Below are 15,573 nucleotides of genomic sequence, written 5' to 3' on the forward strand. Positions count from 1 at the left end.
TGACTGACGTGGGCTCTCGGTGACTGACGTGGGCTCTCGGTGACTGACATGGGCTCTCGGTGACTGACATGGGCCCTCGGTGACTGACATGGGCTCTCAGTGACTGACATGGGCTCTCAGTGACTGACGTGGGCTCTCGGTGACTGACGTGGGCTCTCGGTGACTGACATGAGCTCTCAGTGACTGATGTGGGCTCTAGGTGACTAACATGGGCTCTCGGTGACTGACGTGGGCTCTCGGTGACTAACATGGGTTCTCGGTGACTGACGTGGGCTCTCGGTGACTGACATGGGCTCTCGGTGACTAACATGGGCTCTCGGTGACTGACATGGGCTCTCGGTGACTGACATGGGCTCTCAGTGACTGACGTAGGCTCTCGGTGACTGACATGAGCTCTCAGTGACTGATGTGGGCTCTAGGTGACTAACATGGGCTCTCGGTGACTGATGTGGGCTCTCAGTGACTGACATGGGCTCTCGGTGACTGACGTGGGCTCTCGGTGACTGACATGGGCTCTCGGTGACTGATGTGGGCTCTAGGTGACTAACATGGGCTCTCGGTGACTGACGTGGGCTCTCGGTGACTGACATGAGCTCTCAGTGACTGATGTGGGCTCTAGGTGACTAACATGGGCTCTCGGTGACTGACGTGGGCTCTCGGTGACTAACATGGGTTCTCGGTGACTGACGTGGGCTCTCGGTGACTGACATGGGCTCTCGGTGACTAACATGGGCTCTCGGTGACTGACATGGGCTCTCGGTGACTGACATGGGCTCTCAGTGACTGACGTGGGCTCTCGGTGACTGACATGAGCTCTCAGTGACTGATGTGGGCTCTAGGTGACTAACATGGGCTCTCGGTGACTGATGTGGGCTCTCAGTGACTGACATGGGCTCTCGGTGACTGACGTGGGCTCTCGGTGACTGACATGGGCTCTCGGTGACTGACGTGGGCTCTCGGTGACTGACATGGGCTCTCAGTGACTGACGTGGGCTCTCGGTGACTGACGTGGGCTCTCGGTGACTGACGTGGGTTCTCGGTGACTGACCTGAGCTCTCGGTGACTGACGTGGGCTCTCGGTGACTGACATGGGCTCTCGGTGACTGACATGAGTTCTCGGTGACTGACATGAGCTCTCGGTGACTAACATGGGCTCTCGGTGACTGACATGAGCTCTCGGTGACTAACATGGGTTCTCGGTGACTAACATGGGCTCTCGGTGACTGACATGGGCTCTCAGTGACTGACATGGGCTCTCGGTGACTGACATGGGCTCTCGGTGATTGACGTGGGCTCTCGGTGATTGACATGGACTCTCGGTGACTGACGTGGGCTCTCGGTGACTGACATGGGCTCTCGGTGACTGACATGGGCTCTCGGTGATTGACGTGGGCTCTCGGTGATTGACATGGACTCTCGGTGACTGACATGGGCTCTCGGTGACTAACATGAGCTCTCAGTGACTAACATGGGCTCTCGGTGACTAACATGGGCTCTCGGTGACTGACATGGGCTCTCGGTGACTAACGTGGGCTCTCGGTGACTAACATGGGCTCTCGGTGACTGACATGGGCTCTCGGTGATTGACGTGGGCTCTCGGTGACTGACATGGGCTCTCGGTGACTGACGTGGGCTCTCGGTGACTGACGTGGGCTCTCGGTGATTGACGTGGGCTCTTGGTGACTGACATGGGCTCTCAGTGACTGACGTGGGTTCTCAGTGATTGACGTGGGCTCTTGGTGACTGACATGGGCTCTCGGTGATTGACATGGGCTCTCGGTGACTGACATGGGCTCTCAGTGACTGACATGAGCTCTCGGTGATTGACATGGGCTCTCGGTGACTAACATGGGCTCTCGGTGACTGACATGGGCTCTCGGTGACTGACGTGGGCTTCCGGTGACTGACGTGGGCTCTCGGTGACTAACATGGGCTCTTGGTGACTGACGTGGGGTCTCGGTGACTGATGTGGGCTCTCAGTGACTGACGTGGGCTTTCGGTGACTGACATGAGCTCTCGGTGACTGACGTGGGCTCTCGGTGACTGACATGGGCTCTCGGTGACTGACATGGGCTCTCGGTGACTAACATGGGCTCTCGGTGATTGACATGGGCTCTTGGTCACCAACGTGGGCTATTGGTGACTGATGTGGGTTCCCTGGGCTCGTGGAGACTGACACGGGTGAGCGGAGACTGACATGGGTGAACTCTCGGTGACTGATGTGGGTTCCCTGGGCTCATGGAGCCTGACACGGGCTCGCGGAGACTGACGTGGGTGACTGACATGAGCTCGTGGTGACTGACGCAGTCTCGCAATGACTGAGGTGGGTGGACAGGAAGTTTAACTGGTGGACATTACCCACAGTAGGATGAGATATTGTTGCTGATGTTTATGGTGGAGCAGTGTAGGAGACCGAAGGCAGAGAGGTCAGAGAGGAATTGAATATTAAAGCAACTAGAGACTCTGTTTCCTTAAGATTGTCACATGTTGGTGGGTATATGCTCCCACTACCTATTAAATGCTCGCAATGGCATGTGCCTTAAATAGCCTCTGACAACCAAGTCCAGCTCCTGGCCTCCACGTGTGGCTTAGCTACTGAGTGGAACCATTTTGACTGACAGAAGGGGCAAAGGCGGGTTACTGGCGCCTTAAAACCGTCGCTTTGGACAGATGAGGCTCATCAGCCGGGGTCGGCAGCTCATCGAGGAGAAGGAAAACTCTGATCTCGAACCTCCGCTCTACCCGCTCAAGGGGGAGGCTTTGGGAGTAAACCCCGAGGGAGAAGTCCGGAGCTGGAGTCCCTAAGGCAGTCCTACTTTGAGTTCAGCTCCTGTGGTGCTGCTGATGCTAACTCTGCCGTTCCTTCGGATTCATCAGACGAGTGGAGAGGGGGAGTCTGCTACGTGGGCAACAGCTTGCTCTCCATACTGTGCTGCCTGGCTTGTGTATCACGCAACAGCCATGCCTGACGCTGACCAAGGAGACCTCACAGAGGCCCTGGTCACTCATCTGAGGGAATAGGGCTGCTCTCCAAAATGGTCAGGAAGTACACATCTCGTTTTCCCTGTGTCAGGGAATGTTTGATAACGATAACGCCCATTTTCTCTTTGCAAAGGTGCTGCCTGGCCTATCGGGTTGAAGGCATAGGACATCACGGGAGAGAGGCAGCTAGCGCAATGTCATTACAGCTTGGAGCGTCGAAGTTCAGAGTTCAATTCCGACGTCCTCTGTAAGGAGCTTGTATGTCCTCCCTGTGAGCATGTGGGTTCCCTCCGGCTGCTCCGGTTTCCTCCCACAGTCCAAAAACATACTGGTTAGTAGGTTCAACGTTGACAGTGCTTCTCCTTATAGGTGCTGCCTGGCCTGCTGTGTTCCACCGGCATTTTGTGTGTGTTGTTGTTCGTCGACAGTGCTTCTCCCCATAGATGCTGCCTGGCCTGCTGTGTTCCACCAGCATTTTGTGCTAGTTGTTGGTTAGTAGGTTCATTGGTTATTCTAAACTCGGTGAGGGCTGGATCGGTGATGCTGAGAGCTGTGGTTCAGTGGGCTGGAAGGGTCTGTTCTGACCTGTACCAATCAGTCAATCAATCAATATATAGGCCAAGGTCAGCACGGTTCTCTTAAGGGGACATCTTGCCTGTTGGAATTCTTTGAGGAGGTAACAGGCAGGACAGACAAAGGAGAGTCAGTGGATGTCATTTACTGTACTTGGATTTTCAGAAGGCCTTTGACAAGGTGCCATACATGAGGCTACTACACAAGGTAAGAGCCCGTGGGATTACAGGAAAGATACTGATTGGCAGGAGGTGAAGAGTGGGCGTAACGAGGGCCTTTTCCAAAGCACTACACACAAAATGCTGGAGGAACTGAGCAGCGACTATGGGAAAGAGCCAACAGTCAACGTTTCAGGGCAAGACCAGAGATGGAAATGGGGAGGTCAGAGTAAAGAAGGTGGGGGGAGGGGAGGAAGGTGGTAGGTGATAGGTGAAACTGGGAGAGGGGGAGGGGTGAGGTAAAGAGCTGGGATGTTGATTGGTGAAAGAGAAGAAGGGCTGGAGGAGGGGGAATCTGATGGGAGAGGGTAGAAGACCATGGAAGACAGGGAAGGGGGAGGTAATGGGTAGGAAAAGAGATGAGAGAGGGAAAGAGAACTGGTGAAGGAGAGGAGGGGGAGAGCAATTACTGGAAGTTCAAGGAATCAATGTTCAGCCATCAGATTGGAAGCTACCTAGATGGGAATACACGGTGTTGCTCCTCCAACCTGAACGGGGCCTCATCCTGCCAGTAGAGGAAGCCACAGACTGACAGGAATTAAGGAGATTGAGAGGGGATCTGATTGCAACATATAAGATTATTAAGGGATTGGACACGTTAGAGGCAGGAAATATGTTCCAGATGCTGGGAGAGTCCAGTACCAGAGGGCATGGTTTGAGAATAAGGGGTAAGTCATTTAGGACAGAGTTAAGAAAAAACTTCTTCTCCCAGAGAGTTGTGGGGGTCTGGAATGCACTGCCTCGGAAGGCAGTGGAGGCCAATTCTCTGGATGCTTTCAAGAAGGAGCTAGGTAGGTATCTTATGGCTAGGGGAATCAAGGGATATGGGGACAAGGCAGGAACCGGGTATTGATAGTAGATGATCAGCCATGATCTCAGAATGGCGGTGCAGGCTCGAAGGGCCGAATGGTCTACTTCTGCACCTATTGTCTATTGACATGTCAGAGTGAGAATGGGACGTGAATTGAAACGGGTGGCCACTGATTGAACCCACTTTTTAGTGGGGTGGGGTGAAGGTATTTGATGAAATGGTTTCATAATCTGCTTAGGGTTCCTCCGGCTTGGGCCTCTTCTCGTTGGCTGATGGGATTGTGTCCCAGGGTCAATGGGCTGAATGAGTTAATCCTGCTCCAAAGTCTCCTGGTCTCATGGAGTATTTTCAGCGTTTTTTATTCAAATTTCCAGCCTCTGCTTTTATATATTTTAAATGAATATAGGAACAGGTTTTTTAACCCTGAAAAAAAAAACAAACAAAAATACCTGATGTTTAGTAAACATAATGCAACGCATACTCGTCACACCTAGGAGGACCGGAGGGATACAAACACAGCTGCGCCTTTTGTCCCGGCTTGGCTCGGGAGCCAGCTGTGCGCTGAGGTTTCGTTTTTGAAGGACAGTTTCTGCTCGTTCCGAACAGCTGGCAACCCGCTGCCGTCTGAGCTGGGGCTAGCAGCTTGCGGACCTTCGCCCCGGTCTCCCCCCCGGGGCCGATTAGCCAGGTGCGGAGAGCCGGGACCGGGGGGATCCAACATGAGCGTCCAAGACCCCTACAAGATCTCAGTTAACACCATCTGCACGGAGCCCAGGGGCCAGTTCGATCCCTGCACCAACAGGGTAAGTGAGACCGGGCTCCTCCGTCTCTGGGACAGACTTGGCAGGAAATGGAGGGGCCGAGACCCTCTCCCCGGACAGAAACCCCAGCTTGAACAACCCTGGGTCCCCGGAAAGCGGGAGAGTCACGTACGGTAAACCTCCAACTAACAGTTTATCTGCTGGCTACTAAAATCCCCTGTCGATAACCTTGATAAACAGGTAAATTAGGAGAGGTTCTGAAGCAACAGGCAGAAAACGCTGGAGGAACTCAGCCGGTCAGGCAGCGACTGTGGAAATGAATGAACAAACAGCGGGAGCCATCAGCCCGGGCCCGAAACGTCGACTGTCTCTTCATTTCCACAGATGCTGCCTGGCTTGCTGAGTTCCTCCGGCACGTTGTCTGCGTTGCTGTGGGATTTCCAGCGTCGCCAGACTTTCTCCTGCTTTAGGCAGGCGCCGCCGCCTGTGAAGAGTTCGTGCGGGTTCCTCGCACCGCCCGGAGACCCACCAGTCGCCAGCTCAGTTGGGCACTGTAAATTGTCCCGTGATTAAACTGCGCAGCACAGTAAATCGGTTTATTGGTGTCACACCTGTGGAGGAACAGTGTGGGAGAAAGCTTTTTTTTTCTGCACGCCATCTTAAAAAAAAAAGTCGCTTCAACCCAATGGGGACATTGATAGAAAAGAGGAAAGACGATAACAATGCAGGATAAAGTTTCTGGGGGGGAAAAGTGCACAATAGGCAAATAATGTGTGAAGGGAAATTGTGAGGTGAAGAGTCCGATTTATTGAACAGGGGCCATTGCAGTAGTCTTATAACAGCAGGGGGAAGAACCTGTCCTTGCAGGGTCTGAATTGGTAAGGGCATCTTAAAAAGATTAATCAATGGAAAAGGGTCACCTGTGAATTTGCTGCCAATACGACTATTGTTGGCAGAGTCTGAGGGGGTGACGGGAGGCCGTACAGGAGCAAGATATATCAGCTAGTTGAGTGGTGCCACAACAACAACCTTGCACTGAAGGTCAGTAAGAGGAAGGAACTGATTGGGAGGATGAGGGAACACACACCAGTCTCATTGAGGGATCAGAAGTGGGAAGAGTGAGCAGTTTCAGGTTCCAGGGTGTCGATATCTCTGAGGATCTATCCTGAACCCAACATGTCGATGCTGCTCCAAAGAAGGTGCGACAGTGGCGATATTTCATTAGGAGTTTGAGGACATTTTCAAATTTGTGCAGATATACCGTGGAGAGCATTCTAACTGGCTGCCTCACCGTCCGGTATGGGGGGGGGGGAGGGTCTCCTGCACCAGATCGGAATAAGCTACAGAAAGCTGTAAAATCAGTCTCCATAGTATCCGGGTCATCTTCAAGGAGCGATGCCTCAAGAAGGTGGGGAATATCCCCAGCACCCGTTCATGCCCCGTTCTTATTGCTGCCACCAGGGAGGAGGTACAGAAGCCTGAAGACCCACACTCAATGATTCAGGAACAGCTTCTTCCCCTCTGATCCGATTTCTGAATGGACATTGAATCCATGAGCTCTACGCACGGTTCCTCTTTTGCACAGTTTATTTATTGTACAAATAGTCATTTTTCCCCTGCCTCTGCCGTGCTACTGCCACAAAACAGTTCGGTGAAAGTAAATGTGATTTCTGATTCTGACAAGATGCGATATAAATGTTTCTCTGTCCATCACATCCACCCAGGATGTTCCCTCCGTGAGTGAGGTGCCACTGGGAGAAAGTTTCATGTTCCCCAACCAGGGTAGTAGATGCACCTGCTTCAACTGCTTTGTCTGGCAGCTCAATCCGTACACCTGCCACCTCCCGTGTCGAAAAAGTTGCCCCTCAAGTCCTTTCCAGATCGTTCCCCACTTTAAAGTTGTGTCCTCTCGTTCTTGATTCCGCAGCCCCCGGGATAAAGTCTGAGTGTATTCACCTCAATTGCACTCCTCCGGACTTTATACACCCCTATGAGATCACCTCTCAGTCTGTTTCGCTGGTCTTGAGAGTGTTTACCTCCATTAACCAGGCCATGGCCTCTTCTCATCAGGGAGGAGATCCAGGAGCCTGAAGACTCATACTCTGTTTTAGGAACAGCTTCGTCCTTTTCACTGTCGGATTTCTGAGTGGACATTGAACCTGTGAATACCACCTCACTACGTTTTTTTTTGCTTTCTTTATGTATTACTTAATTTAAGTTTTTGTATTTTAATTGTAATTTATAGTTTGTTAATTATGTTGCAATCTACTGTTGCCACAAAACCGCGCATTTCACGGCACGTGCCAGTGACATTAAGTCTGATTCTGATCAGCACCAAGCACATACGAGGGGTGACTGATATGTTTGTGGCCTAAAGTAAAGGAGTCAATTTTAGAAAACCTAGCATATTTATTTTTCAACATAGTCCCCTCCTTCATTTACACACTTAGCATATGGATCTTGGACCTCCAGAAAGTGTCCACAGATGGATGATTGATAAGTTCGTGGCCTGAGGTTGAAGGAGAAAAACAGCTCTCATTGCATGTGCAGTTCAACTCTTTGAGTGATTATGCAGAAAGTTTGTAGTTAATAACTCATCTTCTACCTTAGGCCACGAACTTATCAATCACCCATCTGTGGACACTTTCTGGAGGTCCAAGATCCGTATGCTCCACGACCGCTGGACTAAGTGTGTAAATGTAGGAGGGGGATATGCTGAAAAATAAATGTACTAGGTTTTCTAAAATTGACTCATTCAACCTTAGGCCACAAACTTATCAATCACCCCATGTAACTATGGTCAACACGTACAAAATGTAGGAGGAGCTCCGCAGGTCAGGCAGCATCTATAGAGGGGAATAAGCAGTCAATGTTTCAGTCCTGGCAAAGGGTTTCAGTCGGAAACGGTGACTCTTTATTCCTCGCTGTAGACACTGCCTGATGTGCTGAGCTCCTCCAGCATTTTGCGTACATGTTGCGCTGGATTTCCCGCATCTGCACCCTAATTTGGAGTATTGCGTGCATTTCTAGTCACCTACCTACGGGAAAGATGTCAATAAGATTGAAAGAGCACAGAGAAAATTAATTGATTAATTTATCAAGCCACACCACCCAGCACCCCCCAATTTAATCCTAGCCTATATCACGGACAATTCACAGTGACCAGTTAACCTACCAACCAGTACGTCTTTGAACGAGAGCACCTGGAGCAGACCCACATGACCACTGGGAGAACATACAAACTCTTTGCAGGCAGTGGCAGGACCTGGACCCAGATCGCTGGTATTGTAAAGAATTGTGCTGGTCACCTCGCTACCGTGACTTACAAGGATGTTGTCCGGCCTCGAGGACCTGAACTATCAGGAAGGGTTGAATAGGTTGGGACTTTATTCCCTGGAGCGCAGGAGAATAAGGAGAGATTTGATGGGTTTGGGTAGGGTAAATGCAAGCAAGCTTTTTCCTTCAAGGTTGTGTGAGACTAGAACTGGAGGTTAAGGGTGAAAGGTGAAATGTTTAAAGGGAACCTGAGGGGGACTTCTTCACTCGGAGCATGGTGAGAGTGTGGAATGCGCTCCCTGTGGAAGTGGGCATTTAAAGGAAATTTGGGTGTGGTAGAAGCAGATATATTGAGTATGCTTTAGAGATGCTTGGATAGACACATGAATGCGTGGGAAATGGAAGGATATTGACATTGTGTGGGTAGGAAGGTTTAGTTTAGTTGGCCATTTGATTACTAATTTGATTCGACAGAGCATTGTGGGCTGAAAGCTCTGACCTCAAACCTCCGCTGCCTTCTGTCTGTACTCACTCATGGGGGAAGGCTTCAGGAGCAAATGCTGAAGAAAATTCCAGAGCTGGAGTCCCTAAGGCTTGAGCTTGACGCTGATTGGCAACTCCTGCGACTCTGATGGTGCCAAACTGTATCAGTCTCTGCCGTTCCTCTGGATTCATCCACTACGTGGAGAGGGGGAGCCTGTGGCAAGGGGAACAGCTTGCTCCCCATATCGTATTGGCCTGGCTTGTGTATCACGTAGAGAGCTGCAACACAATATCCATAGTCAACCCCGACCTATGGAGGTCCTGAAGTATGGGCTGAAGGGCCTGTTCCTATGTTATACTATTCTATGTTCACAATAAGGGGAGGAGTATGGAGGGCTATGGGCCAGGTGCGGGTCGATGGGCAAAACATGGACTAGATGGGCCGAGAGGCCTGTTTCTGTGCTTAGCGATCTATAACCCTATTCAGTATCTCTTATGATTATAATGTTAAGATTGGCGCCGGCGTTCAGTAGCATAAAGGTTAAGTTATTGAACGAGGAGCCAGAGTTGTGGACTATTGATTTGGATTGCTAAGTTCAAACCTCACCATGGCAACTGGGGCTTTTAGTTCAAGTTTTGTTTTAATAGTTAAAAGAAAAACTAACTTCATGTAAGCACGAGGTTGTTGGATCATGGGGTCACATACAGCACAGAAACAAGCTCTTTCTCCCAACTCGTGGGGCAGCAACTCAGTGCATCAATTAGTCGTTGTTCAGACCAAACATCAGAATGGGGAATAAATGTGATCTAAGTGACTTTGACCCTGGAAAGATTGTTGGTGCCAGATGGGGTGGTTTGAGTATCTGGGAATCCACTGGTCTCCTGGGATTTTCATGCACAACAGCCTCGTGTTTCCAGAGAATGGTGCAAAAAAACAAAAAGAAATCCATTCCCCACTAATTCTGTGGTTGAAAATACCTTGTTAGTGAGAGAGGTCAGAAGAGAACGGTCAGATAGGTTTAGGCTGACAGGAAGGTGACAGTAACTCATATAATCACTTGTAACAACAGTGGTGTGCAGAAGAGCATCTCTGAATACACAATGTGTCGAACCTTGAACATACACTCAGTAGCTAATTTAGCTAATAAACTGGCCTCTGCACATGCTTGTCACGTCAAGTTTATTGTCATTTAACAATATACACGTGTACTGCCAAATGAGACAATGTTCCTCCAGACCAGGGAGTAAAGTACAGCAGTACACATAAACACACAATGACTTAGGAAAGTAAGAATTAAATCTACAAGTGAATCTACAAGGTAAAGTGCATACATTAAACATTGTAGGGTACAGAACAAATTATCTGGTGACACTTTGAATGCGATGCGGCGGGGAGTTCAGAAGCCTAATGGCCTGAGGGAAGAAACTGTTTCCCATCCTGCCCATCCTTGTCTTTATGCATCGGAGTCTGCTGCCTGATGGTAGAAAGTCAAAGGGGATGCTGGATGGATGGGTGGGATCGTTGATAGAACTCCTCATAAATGTCCCCGTGGGATGGTAGGGAGAGGCCTACGATCCTCTCGTCCGTTCTCATAGTCCTTTGTAGAGATTTCTGGCCTGATGCTCTGCTGCTTCCATACCAGATGGAGAGGCAGCTTGTCAGGATGCTCTCAATGGTGCTCCTGCGGGAGGACAGGAGCCTTGATTGCCTCTATCTCCTCAGGGACTGAAGGTGCTGCTGTGCATTCAGTCCACCAGCTGCTCTACTTTCTCTCTGCACTCCAAATCTTCATTGTTGTTGATGAAGCCAAGCCGGGCCCCAGTCCAAAGTGTCAGATGTCAATCTGCCTCCACAGATGCTCTTCAACCCACTGAGCTTCAGTGGGTTCTTTCATTTCCGATCCCAACAGCTGAGGTTCCTCTTGTGTCTCCCTGAACTGTGCATAGTCTTTCCTCGCTCAAAATGGTTGCAAAATCCATTGGTATTGTCATCATAGTGAATACGCTCAGCCGTTTACCCATAGCTGCAGAATCAAGAACTAGAGGGCATGGATTTAAGGTAAAAGGCGAGAGTTTAAGAGGAATTTGAGGGGCAACTTTTTCTTGTTAGCATGGTGGAATCATCTTGTCTGAGGAAGTGGTTAAGCCAGATAGTATAACGACTTTTTAAAGATACTTACACAGATACGTTTAGTGGCCACTTCGTTAGGTGCCTCCTGTGCCTAATAGACTGGCTGCTGAGTGCATGTTCATGGTCTTCTGCTGCTGTAGCCTGTCCACTTCAGGATTCAACGTGTTGTGTGTTCAGAGATGCTTTTCTGCACACCACTGTTGTAACGTGTGGATATTTGAGTTACTGTCGCCTTCCTGTCAGCTTGAACCAGTCTGACCATTCTCCTCTGACCTCTGTCATTCATCATAATCAACATTATGAGCTGCGGTGTATGCCTTGGCTAATAGTCAAGTCAAACCAAGTTAATTGTCGTTTAACGATATACATGCATACAGCCGAACAAGACAATGCTTCACCAGACCAGGGAGTAAAGCACATTCGTACACATGACTCACAATAACTTAGACAAGTAAAAATGAAATCTACAAGTGAATTATTCATAAATAAAGCAAAACTCATAAATTAACTATTATATAATACAGAACAAATTATCCGGTGACACTTCCAACGTGATACAGTAGGGAGTTCATTATCATGGTCTTCCATCTTTCTTTAATCTTCATGTGGGGAAGTCCCCCTTCACACTGTTATTATTCTTTTCTCTATCCATGACCATGATTCTTGGTAAATCTTTCTTCAGAACTGGTTTGCTGTGGCTTCTTCAGGGCAGTATCATTACAAGAGGGGTGACCCCAGCCATTATCAATGCTCATCAGAGATTGTTTGCCTGGCATCAATGGTCCCGTAACCAGGACTTGTGATACGCACCAGCTGCTCAAACATCCATCCACCTCCTGCTCCCATTGCTTCATTGTGACCCTGATCAGGGGGCTAAGCAGATGCCACACTTTGCCCAACAGTGACCTGCAGGCTAGCAGAGGGAAAGAACGCCCTACATCTCCTTTTGTAGAGATGTACCTCAACTTCACCACCCACTCTCTCATTAACAAGGCATTTTTCACCTACAAAACTGCCGCTCACTGGATTTTCTTTGGGTTTTTATTCATACCATTCTCTGTAAACTCTAGACACTATTGTGTGTGAAAAAATCCCAGGAGATCAGCAGTTTCTGAGGTACTCGAACCACCCCATCTGGCACCAACAATCATTCCACAGTCAAAGTCACTTAGATCACATTTCTTCCCCATTCTGATGTTGGATCTGAGCAACAATGGAACCTCTTGACCAGGTCAGTGTGCTTCTATGCATTGAGTTGCTGCCACATGATTGGCTGTAGAGATATTCACAGAAAGGAGCCGGTGGACCTAATAAAGAGGCCACTGAGTGTACATGGATAGGAAAGGTTTGGAAGTTTATGGGCCAAATATTGACAAGTAGGACTAATTTGAGAAGTTGTGTCATAGATTTCTGTGCTGCATCTATGACACAACTTCTCATAGGGTCACTAACCCTACTTAGAATCACAATCAAGTTTATTATTAGTGAAATATTTTATTTATTGTTGATTTATTTATTGATTGAGACGCAGCATGGCCACACGGTGACTGAAATGCCCCTGTGCACTTACCCTTTGTTGCCTCGCAGGTGGAACTTTCAAGTGCTGCACAGCTTTCAAGAGCAATGGTTTCCCGTGCAGCTTTCATGTAAAAAGAAATTGGAGGATCATTGAGTGTAGCGCAGTCTAGGGTAGTGCAAAATGAAACGTTAGAGTGGCAATTACAGAAGAAGTAGAACATAAACACGAGAAAGTCCACAAATACTGAAAATCCAGAGCAACACACAATATACACACACACACTCACACTCACACAGACACAGACCCACACTCACACAGACACACACACACCACACAACACACACACACACACAACACATACACACACACACACACACACTGACACTGACTCACACTCACACAGACACAGACACACAGACACACAACACACACACACACTCACACACACTCACACACACACACAGACACACACACACACACACTCACACACACACACACACTCACACTCACACACTCACACAGACACAGACTCACACTCACACAGACAGACACACACACACTCACACTCACACTCACACAGACACAAACTCACACTCACACAGACAGACACACACACACACACACCACACACACACCACACACACACCACACACACACCACACACACACCACACACACACCACACACACACCACACACAGACACACATGCATGCAACATACAATACACACACAACATGCAATACACACATGCAACACAATACACAACACACACACACGCAACACATAACACACACGATGCTGGAGGAACTCAGCAGGTCAGGCAGCATCTTTTGAAATGAATAAACATTGACATCTCGGGCCGAGACCCTTCGTCAGGACTGGAAAGGAAGGGGGAAGATGCCGGAATGAAAAGGTGAGGGGAGGGGAAGGAGTATAGGATTTGGGGTCAGGGAATGTGGCGGTACCATTACGATGGGAGTGGGAAAGAGATGATCAATCCAATTTTCTGATAAGAGTGGGGAAGAAGCTGTTCTTATGTCTGGTCATTTGAACAAGAAATAGAAGCAGGAGTCGGCCATCTTGCTCCGTCATTGAAGAAAACCATGGCTTATCCGGCCGTGGACTCAGAACCACCTACCTGTCTTTCCCCCAGAACCCTTAATTCCCCTGCTATGCAAAAATCTACTTAACTGTGTCTTAAGCACCCTCAACTGCTTCCCCGAGCAGAGAATCCCGCAGGTTCACCAGTCTCTGGGAAAAGTAGTTTCTCCTCATCTCCGTCCAAAATCTGTTCCTCCAAATGGCTTTGACAAGATCCTGCACATGAGGCCGCCTAACAAGATAAGAGCCCATCGTATTACGGGAAGGATACGAACGTGGATAGAAAATTGTCTGACTGGCAGGAGGCAAAGAGTCGTAATAAAGGGGGCCTTTTCTGCTTGGATGCCGGTGACTAGTGCTGTTCCATGGGAGCGGGCATTCAGATGTCCTTGCTTTTGTATTCTAGTCCTCTCAAAATGAATGGGAACATTGCATTTGCCTTCCTCACCACCCACCCAACCTGCAAGTTAACTTTTCTGCATGAGGACTCCCAAATCCCTTTGCTGCTCTGATCTTCGAATTTTCTCCCCATTTAGAAAACAGTCCATGTCCTTTTCCTTCTACCCAAGAACATGGCCATACACTTCCCCACACTATATTCCATCTGCCACTTCTTTGCCCATTCTCCTAATCTCTGTAAGTTCCATCTGCTTCCTCAGCACTACTTATCCCCTCCACCCTATCTATGTATCGTCCGCAAACTGGGCCGCAAGGCCATCGATTCTGTCATCCAAATTATTCTCGTATAGTTCAACATCCTCTACAAGAAAGTTTGAGTGTTCTTCCTGTGTGCACGTGGGTTTGGGCTCTGCTTTCCTCCCACAGTCCAAAGACCTACCAGCTGGTAGGTTAATTGGTCATTGTCAACTGTCCTGTGATAGGTTGAGATTAAATCAGTGGGTTGCTGACAGCCGGGCTTGAAGGGCCGGAAGGACTTGCTGCTCGGCTTGGTGAGCCAGGAGGGCCTGTTCCTCGCTGTATTCCTGGATTGTCCAGTGCACCCCCTCCCCAGCTTGACAGTGAGACCAGACGGAGGGAATGTAACAAAACAAAGTAAAGTCCTTGACTTTCATTTCAGGGTTGGGAATGTGGCTGCCACACTGGCACTTGATACTCCAATTACCCCCAGACAGAAGGGTGGGGGTGAGGGGGCATACTTAACCACTTCAGAAGACCAACAAGGTCAGGGCAGCAAATATGTCTTTTCCTCCAGACTCCACATGGTGTCGGTGTGTATCCGGTGTCCATTTTTCACAGAATGTGTTCCTGTGCATCTGGTGTTTGTATATCCCTGAGTACCTGGATGACAATGCATTCTATCTTCCTCTAGGGGGCAATTATCACACAGTCTACGCGCGTGAACCGGCGGATAATAGCGATTATTTCTGGTCTGGTGGGAACACTGTTGGTTGCCGGAGCTGCCTTTGGTGCCTGGTACCTCCTGAGTAAGTGATCTACTTCCTGTGCAAATGATCTACTTCCTGTGCAAGTGATCTACTTCCTGTGCAAGTGATCTACTTCCTGTGCAAGTGACCTAGCTGCAGTCTGCAGTACAAACTGACCTCGCTAACTGCCATCAGATGTCTTGGGAATTGTCATGAGGGGAGATGTTCGATGAATAATTTGGTGTTTCCACGCTGTCTATCAGTTCTCCCAAGACTTCCCGAGCCCATCTCTCCCCCAGAACCTGCACAGGCACCCTGTAATGGGATATAAAC

General features: G+C 49.1%; 1 protein-coding gene across 1 annotated transcript in view; it reads left to right on the top strand.

Annotated features, from left to right (window-relative positions):
- Nucleotides 1-5,067: 5,067 nt before the first annotated feature.
- Nucleotides 5,068-15,573, top strand: part of LOC132382901 (transmembrane protease serine 6) — an 84,146-nt gene continuing 73,640 nt past the window's right edge. Inside the window, exons 1-2 of the mRNA XM_059953439.1 lie at nt 5,068-5,387; nt 15,186-15,300. Coding sequence (XP_059809422.1) covers nt 5,304-5,387; nt 15,186-15,300 — 199 coding nt within the window. The 5' untranslated portion in view covers nt 5,068-5,303. The remainder of the gene's footprint in view (nt 5,388-15,185; nt 15,301-15,573) is intronic.

Source organism: Hypanus sabinus, chromosome 29 (assembly GCF_030144855.1).
Source record: "Hypanus sabinus isolate sHypSab1 chromosome 29, sHypSab1.hap1, whole genome shotgun sequence".
NCBI classification, from domain to species: domain Eukaryota; kingdom Metazoa; phylum Chordata; class Chondrichthyes; order Myliobatiformes; family Dasyatidae; genus Hypanus; species Hypanus sabinus.